Source organism: Rhinopithecus bieti, unplaced genomic scaffold, assembly GCF_001698545.2.
Source record: "Rhinopithecus bieti isolate Rb0 unplaced genomic scaffold, ASM169854v2 scaffold_28016, whole genome shotgun sequence".
Taxonomy (NCBI): Eukaryota; Metazoa; Chordata; class Mammalia; order Primates; family Cercopithecidae; genus Rhinopithecus; species Rhinopithecus bieti.
Genome location: NW_016813202.1, coordinates 2,082,955 through 2,092,031, shown reverse-complemented (window position 1 = coordinate 2,092,031; position 9,077 = coordinate 2,082,955). Strand labels below are relative to the sequence as shown.

Sequence of the window (9,077 nt, the reverse complement as noted above, 5' to 3'; positions counted from 1 at the left end):
GGGAGGAAAGGAAGGAAGGAAGGAAGGAAGGAAGGAAGGAAGGAAGGAAGGAAGGGAGGGAGGGAGGGAGGGAGGGACATTCTGGTGTTCCTGCAGGGCTGACAAGTCTATCAGTTCCCAGTTGACTGAGGTGGAAAGAAAATATCTTCCCCATGTAAATTAATCTTCATAATTTGGTAATCCCAGAACTTTGGGAGGCCAAGGTAGATGGATTGTTTGAGCCCAGGAGTTCGAAACCAGCCTGGGCAACATGGCAAGACCCTGTATCTACATTAAAAATTTAAAAATTAGCCGGGCATGGTGGCGGGCGCCTGTAGTCCCAGCTACTTGGGAGACTAAGCTGGGAAGATCGCTTGAGCCCGGGAGGTTGAGGCTGCAGTAAGCCATGATCACGCCACCACACTCCAGCCTGGACAACAGCAAGACCCTGTCTCAAAATTAAAAAAAAAAAAAAAAATTAAAATTAAAAAACCTTTATAATTTGAATGTTTCCTAACATAATTTAAATAACAAATTTGATTTCTGTTGAAATACAGTCTATTAATAACCTAGCTTTGAGGAAGAGAATGAAGATGTTTCTGTTCATTTTAAATTATACAAAGACAGGAATTTCCTCTTCAGCCATTGCCGCTGACCAAGTTATTTTTACACCAAGTATAGATTTAGCTGTTAATGTATACTTCTATTTTTGGATGAGGTGAAGATTCATAAATTAGCATATATGTGTTAAAAATATTTGCTATGTCCCATAATTTGGGAAATTATACGCTTTAAAATTTTAAAGAATAGATTCACCATGAATTACCAGCTTGCATTATGACTTTAATGGGCCCCAAGTGGCACTTTGGCCTCCATGGGCTCCTTTTCTAGAAAAATAATAAATATTAAAAATTAGATTTTATGGGTTCATTGGTATAAAGATTAATAAAATCCATGCTGGATTTATTATTACATATTTGTTATTATATAATACTTAACATTTTTCTTTTTTTCCTTTTCTTTCTTTCTTTTATTCCTTTCTTTCTTTTTCTTTTTTTTTTTGAGACAGAGTCTCACTCTGTCATCCAGGCTGAAGTGCAGTGGTGCGATCTCGTTTCACTGCAACTTCTGCCTCTCGGGTTCAAGCAGTTCTCCTGCCTCAGCTTCCTGTGACTACAGGCACGTGCCACCACGCCTGGCTAATTTTTGTATTTTTAGTAGAGACGGGGTTTTGCCATGTTGGCCAGGTTGGTCTTAAACTCCTGACCTCAATTGATCGGCTTGCCTCAGCCTCCCAAAGTGCTGGGATTACAGGGATGAGCCACCATGCCCGGCCACTTTTTTCCTACTGATTTAAAAATAAACTAAAATTTATTTAGTTTTGATTTTAGTTTATTTTTAAATCAATAGGGAAAAGTGATTTATTTTAAATCAGTAGGGAAAAAGTGGCCTGGTGATGTGGCTCATCCCTGTAATCCCAGCACTTTGGGTGGCCATGGTTGGTGGATCACTAGGAGTTCGAGATCAGGCTGGCCAACATGGCAAAACCCCATTTCTACTAAAAATCAAAAAAAAAAAAAAAAAAAATTAGCTGGGTGTGGTGGCAGGCACCTGTAATCCCAGCTACTTGGGAAGCTGAGGCAGGAGAATCACTTGAACCCGGAAGGTGGAGGTTGCAGTGAGCTGAGATCTTGCCATTGCACTCCAACCTGGGCAACAGAGCAAGACTCTGTTTAAAAAAAAAAAAAAAAAGTACTGTAGGCCCATAGGCACTGTGCCTACCTTGCCTCAGGAGAGGGTCAGCTTTGCTGAATTGTCCTATAAAGTTAGAAACAACCAACACATGTTCCATGCAAGGACTGGTCCTATTCCTATCAACCTTCATCCCTACCACAACCAACACACACACACACACACACACACACACACACACACACACCTTTTACATTGAAATGAAAGCCTTCAAAGTTGTCTCTTCAGGAAATAACACTTTGATTCTAGTGATACTGTCATGACTGAAGTTTTTCTAAGAGCTCAATTTGGAGACCTAAGCTGAAAATATTACATTTATGATTTGTTTTTGATATAGAACTCTCTTGATGAAAATTATATTTTAGCTACAAGAGAAGGATTTGATTTTAAAGTATTAAACTTTGAAAAGCCTAAGCATAAACTTGGATATTGTATTATATGTGTTTGGCTGAAGTGTTCTTTTTTAAACAAAAAAAAAAGGTCACTTAGCGAAATGGTTACAAAATTAAGCTTGCAACCCTCTGCTAAATAATAAATATGTTTTATTGCTGAGTGAATAACTTAGAATTATATTTGCCTATTCACCAGAAACAAACAGTATCTACTCTACTTTTCTTGCAGTATATCCTTTCTGTAAGCAGAGAAAATCTAAACAAGGATCTATTGACTGGTAAGTCTAATGTTTTGATTCACCAGTTGTCATTTTGAGTAAAGCACATGACACTAATCTTGTCATGTGATTTACTGGATTTGTTTGCTGCTCCTTTTCATGGGTTATGAAGAGCAAGACTACGTACATTACAAAGTCCTTCTTGAAGTTAGGTACGATAGCTCATGCCTGTAATCCCAGCACTCTGAAAGGGTGAGGCCAGGATCACTTGAGCCCAGGAATTTGAGACCAGCCTGGGCAACATGGAGAGACCCTATCTCTACAAAGAATGAAAAATTAGCTGGGTGTGGAAGCGTGTACCTATAGTCCCAGCTACTCAAGAGCCTGAGGTGGAAGGATCACTTGAGCCAGGGAGGTCGAGGCTACAGTGAGATGTGAGCGATGTGATTGCACCACTGCACTCCACCCTGGGCAACAGAGGGAGACCCTGTCTCAAAAAAAAGAAATAAATAAACGAAATCCTTCTTGAAAATATCAATTGCCTAAAGTTTTTAGAGATGAGGTCTTGCTGTCACCCAGAGTAGTGTGCAGTGGTGCAATCATGGCTCACTGTAACTTTGAACTCCTGTGCTCAAGCTATCTTCCCACATTGGCCACTCGAGAAGCTGGGACTACAGGCACATCCTACCACATACGACTAATTTTTTAATTTTTTTTTAAAGGCAGAGTCTTTCTATGTTGTCCAGGTTGGTCTTGAACTCCTGACTCAAGTGATTCTCCCACCTCAGACTCCAGAGTAGCTGGGATTACAGGTGCTAGCACCCACTTCACTGACTATTCTCTGAACTGAAATCATTTGTTTAACACGTACTGAATCCCCACGGTCTCCTAGGCACCGAGTGAATGAGTGTTCACACTGATGAAGAACTCACACTCTAATGGAACGATAGATAAACTCAAACAATTCGCAAAGTGATACAATTAGATTTGCCTTTTGGGCCAGGCGCAGTGGCTCACGCCTGTAATCCCAGCACTTTGGGAGGCTGAGGCAGGTGGATCACAAGGTCAGGAGTTCAAGACCAGTCTGGCCAATATGGTGAAACCCTGTCTCTATTAAAAATACAAAATAAAAAAAAAAAAATAGCTGAATGTGGTGGCACATGCCTGTAATCCCAGCTACGTGGGAGGCTGAGGCAGGAGAATTGCTTGAACCCAGGAGGCAGAGGTTGCAGCAAGCTGAGATCATGCCACTGCACTCCAGCCTGGGTGATAGAGGGAGACTCAGTCCCAATAATAAAATAATAAAAATAATAATAAAGATTTGCCTGTTAGAGAGATGAAAAGCCGTAGTGTGAAGACTGAGAAGGTGTTGCAATCTTCAAGGCGTTTCCATAATCTCTGGGCACAAAAGGGCCCAAGAATAAAGCTATAGTAATGTGGTTAGAAAGTAAGGTGTAGATTCACGGTATTTGTAATAGAACAAATCGATAGATAGGGGATATAGAAAGTTGAGAAAGAGAAAGGTGTAAAATATAATCCTAAAGTTTTAAATTTGTGTAACTAAAAAAGGCCTACCTATTCACGGAAAAGCCACTGGATTAAATATTAAATTTGTAGCTTGCATAGTCAATCCAATCACACTCCATGTATCCCTTACTAAGTTTAAGCCTACATTGTAGTTGCTTTTCCTCCCTTCAGCATTTGTATTAAACAGATTTATTCCCAGCAAAGCATGCCACTTAATATTTCTACTGTCTTTTAAACTAGTCCCTCGTGATGGAGCCCAGTAGACTCTAATTTTTAAATAGAGGCTGTACATGATTTACCTTTGTTTCTCCACAGTCCCCTCAATATATCTACTGAATGTAACTGAATCTAATGGGATTAAACTGGGAGGGGAGGGCTATGAGAAATTTCACTTTAGTTGATTCACCAGATATAAGAAAGAGGGTTTAGTATTATTATTAATTGTATCTCTTTAGTTATATTTGTCAGACTGCCTTTTGGATGGGTAGATGGGTGGAGTGGAGGCAGTTTGCTAGGTATATCCAGGTTGATCTCAAGAAAGCAAATGAACCAGCCAGGTGCAGTGGCTCACATCTGTAATTCCAGCACCTTGGTAGGCTGAGGAGGGAGGATGGCTTGAGCCCAGGAGTATAATTGCACCACTGCATTCCAGCCCTGGGCCACAGAGCAAGTCATCAACTCGAAAAAATCAAAACAAAACAACAACAAGAAAAACCCACAAAACAGCTGTTACAAAAAGCAGCATAGCAGACCTATGACACCGTCTTTCTAAAATCCTCTCACTTTATCAAGATAAAAATAACAGCAAACATTCATTGAAGCACCAAGCTCTATGTTAAGTGTTTTACGTGCATAGATTTGCATAACCCTTCCAACAACCCTATGAGGGGGAAATTACTTTTATTTCAGTTTCACAGATGGTGAAATGGAGGCTTAGAGAGCTTGGATCACACCGTTAATAAGTGGTAGAATCTGGATTTAAATTTGAGTCTGTTTATCCCAAAGTCCATGCTTTTAACTATTATGACTTTTGCCTCCGATATTATATATTAAACATCTGTTGATACTAAGGAACTTAAAACATGGGAAAGGTACAATCTTAGTGTACACAGCAGAAGTTCCCCAAATTGTTTTTCATTAGGAATGTGCTGCATGGCACACAATTTCATAAATGCCATAAATACATCAATAAAATGAATGCTGAATCTCTTCACTCTTAAGCTTTGTTGGGCATATAAAGTTTGTTCTTTGTTTACGGGGCATCAAATGTGGGAGGTTTTCGTTCCACATATTTAATCAATTATAAATGCTCACTTCTCCCTAACTGCACACCCTCCCCTCTGAAAATATTGTCTTTTCATGATTTCCTTACCTCGGCATTTCATGCGGGAGTGTTTCACGGTTCATCCGCTGTTCTGTGAGATGTTAATAATTGTTAAGCCAAAGTAAACAGACAAAGGACGTGTGGCCAAATAAGTCTGACAAATCCTGCATCAAACAAGTTTTCAGCCTTTTTTCTTTTTTTTTCTTTTTGAGACGGAGTCTCGCTCTGTCGCCCAGGCTGGAGTGCAGTGGCCGGATCTCAGCTCACTGCAAGCTCCGCCTCCCGGGTTCACGCCATTCTCCTGCCTCAGCCTCCCGAGTAGCTGGGACTACAGGCGCCCGCCACCTCGCCCGGCTAGTTTTTTGTATTTTTTAGTAGAGATGGGGTTTCACCGTATTAGCCAGGATGGTCTCGATCTCCTGACCTCGTGATCCGCTCGTCTCGGCCTCCCAAAGTGCTGGGATTACAGGCTTGAGCCACCGCGCCCGGCCGCCTTTTTTCTTATAGTACTTCTCCAGGGCTTTTATTATATTCTTGGTCTGCATTGCGGATCTTCCAGAGCAGCACAGTCCAACATGTGGCCACAAATACCAGGCATGTGTGTACTTTTCAAATTTATACTAACCATGTTAAAAAAAAAAAAAGGAAGAAGGTGGTGTTATTTTTAATAAGATACTTTAACCTAGGCCAGGCACAGTGGCTCACACCTGTAATCCCAGCACTTTGGAAGGCTGAAGTGGATGGATCACCTGAGGCCAGGAGTTTGAGACCAGCCTGGTCAACATGGTGAAATCCCATCTCTACTAAAAATATAAAAATTAGCTGGGTGTGTTGGTGGGCACCTGTAATCCCAGCTACTCAGGAAACTGAGCCAGGAGAATCTCTGGAATTCGGGAGGTGGAGGGTGCAGTGAGCTGAGATTGCGCCATTGCACTCCAACCTGGGCAACAAGAGTGAAAATCTGTCTCAAAAAAAATATATATATATATATATTTTAACCTAATATATCCAAAATATTATCATTTCAATATGTAATCAATATCAGAAAGTTATTCACTGCCATTCTTTTATATATACTTTTGTTCTAATTTGCCAAAATGCAATGCAGGCAACACATCTCGATTTAGGATAGCCACATTCCAAGCACTCAAATGCCATATGTGGCTGGACACTAGGACAACACAGTCCAAGACAGAGTATTCGGCATTACTTTTCTGTCTTTGACAACGGAATAGTTTTTTTGAGGGAGTATATCCCAGGACTAATGTTCTATAAAAAATTATTTAGGATGTAATACTATACACTTATGTAAAACATAAACATAATTTTGTTAAAAGTTTATGTCACCAACACATGTTATGTTTCTAAAATATATCCTTGGCATATCAGGTCAACTCTGATTACTTCAAAGTTATTTGCCAAACTACTTCTTCTACATAGATGAATTTCTTTGGTTTAGGGTCTGTCAGGTTTTGCAAGAAAGTTAAAATCTTCAAACCCCAAATCAAACTGAAACAAAAGAGAGTAAAATAAGATTGAGATGAAGAGGGGAGATAAGTACGGGCAGGAATAGAACTCCTGCCTTATTTTCCCCATTTTTTTCAAATTCAACATTCTTTTTGTTTACTTTTTTGACATACAAAAAACTGTACGTAATTAATGTATACAACTTGATTAGCTTGGTCCTTAATTTTTTCACTTTGTGTGACCTCAAGCATTTGACCTTTACTTCCAGAATCTTGGTTACTCCCTTTTTAAGATGAAGGAGTTTGAACTAAATCATCTCTGAGGTCTATTCCAGCTCTAACACCTGTATTCTGATTTGTGCCTTTAAGAATAGTAGATAGGCTATATTTATAGATGAATACATGAGCATTAATAGGGACAAAATCATATTTTCCTGTTGTAACAAGGACATACTTAATAGTTCATAAACTGAAATTCACTCAATTCTCTAGAGTGCTAGCAGGCAAAACAGAAAATTATGAAAATAATTTGTTTTAGTTTATTGAGAAGTTTCAAAGCTTCTTACTCATTTTCCCCCTAACTATTCCAGTGTTTGATTTCAAAGAGATTTAAAGTCAACAATCTCTATTTGTGACAACTTCAATCGGAATTCCGGAAAACTAGCTAAAAAGCGATATAGAGACATGCATAATATGAGGAAAGGAGTTTGGCTGAATATTTCCAATCACAGCAAACCCTCAGATTAGAGGCGACGTCTGAAATATGAGATGCTTGCTTCTTCCCCAGGGTGCTAATAATTACAGCAATGCAAGAGTTTGCACAGTGGAATCAGTTGGATATTTACTTTTTGAGATGAGAATAATTGATTTTTATTCATCTGTTTTACTAGCAAATTATACTGAAATAGTTACCAGTTGTCAAATTCCATTTAAGTGAACTTATTTTAACATTGTTATGAATAAAATTCTCTACCATACTGTTCCCAGAAAACAATATTTCAATTTCATTAAGTGAAGTAAGAATTGAAATTTCATTCTGTTTGCCTCTTTCTCCATTTCCTCAGCTGCTGAGAAATACCCCAGTGTGAAAATGCACTTTAACCACAAGCTGTTGAAATGTAATCCAGAGGAAGGAATGATCACAGTGCTTGGGTAACTATGGGTCAGGTTTTGGACTTCAGAGGTGAAAGCTGGGAGTGGAGAATTGTATCCACAAACTTTGTTCTTTGGCTCTTTTGAAAGAGTTAAAAGATTATTGAAAGGATCAACCAAATAGTTTCTAGATTCAAGGAATTTTAGATTGAAAATAGGCCCTGATGCCATCTGAACACCAATGCCAATAATTCTTAATTCTCATACTCGCTCACCTTCCTACTGTACTGTATTCCACACTGGTGACTCTAATGTGCTTCAAACTCTCTCCTCTCTCACAAATACGTGACCCTCCACTGCTGTCCTGTTCTCTTTCCAGGTGCTATTTCTCTGCCTTTCCTCGGATGATTCTATTTCCTCTAAGGTTCCAAGCCTCATATCCCACTCTTGCGATATGCTATGGATCCACATGCATGGGTTCAACAACCACATCTCTAAGATGAATATTTCCAGTCCAAGCCTCTTTCTTCGTTCTAAATCCTTATAGAAGCTCTAATCAATTTATGTTAATTTCTCATCACACATCCTTGCTGGAACATCTTGCCATTATCTTAAACACATCTAAAACCTTGATCACCTGCTTCTCCCAGATCACATCCCATTCCTGACTTCCCCAGAACTAATGCCCGAATTATTAGAATCATTCATGATGTGTTCTTTCCCCTGTCCTCTCCCATTAAATCTATAACACTCCTCAGTATCTCCTACTTTCTACGAGCTTCAGAGTCTGTCTTCCTCCTTCTAGCTGTAGGACAGTACTTCTGGCTGTCATCCCTGCACATGTAATATAATATGTTTCCATCACCTCATCCCTGTTTTCTGCTCCCTTTGGCATTCCGCCTTCACTTCAAACTGCCAAGGAAGTTTTCTTAAATTGCAACTCTTCATACATCATTCCCCTAATAGAAAAATTCTTGTATATTTGTTTGAGTTCTTTGTAGATTCTGGATATTAGCCCTTTGTCATACAGCCAACAGACACATGAAAAAATGCTCATCATCACTCGCCATCAGAGAAATGCAAATCAAAATCACAATGAGATACCATCTCACACCAGTTAGAATGGCAATCATTAAGAAGTCAGGAAACAACAGGTGTTGGAGAGGATGTGGAGAAATAGGAACACTTTTACACTGTTGGTGGGATTGTAAACTAGTTCAACCATTATGGAAAACAGTATGGCAATTCCTCAAGGATCTAGAACTAGATGTACCATATGACCCAGCCATCCCACTACTGGGTATATACCCAAAGGATTATAAATTAT

General features: G+C 39.4%; 1 protein-coding gene across 1 annotated transcript in view; it reads left to right on the top strand.

Annotated features, from left to right (window-relative positions):
* The window catches only part of KMO (kynurenine 3-monooxygenase), a 53,886-nt gene that overhangs the window by 25,925 nt on the left and 18,884 nt on the right, over window positions 1-9,077 (top strand). The window contains exons 5-7 of the mRNA XM_017847771.1: window positions 2,353-2,401; window positions 7,723-7,810; window positions 8,556-8,592. Coding sequence (XP_017703260.1) covers window positions 2,353-2,401; window positions 7,723-7,810; window positions 8,556-8,592 — 174 coding nt within the window. The remainder of the gene's footprint in view (window positions 1-2,352; window positions 2,402-7,722; window positions 7,811-8,555; window positions 8,593-9,077) is intronic.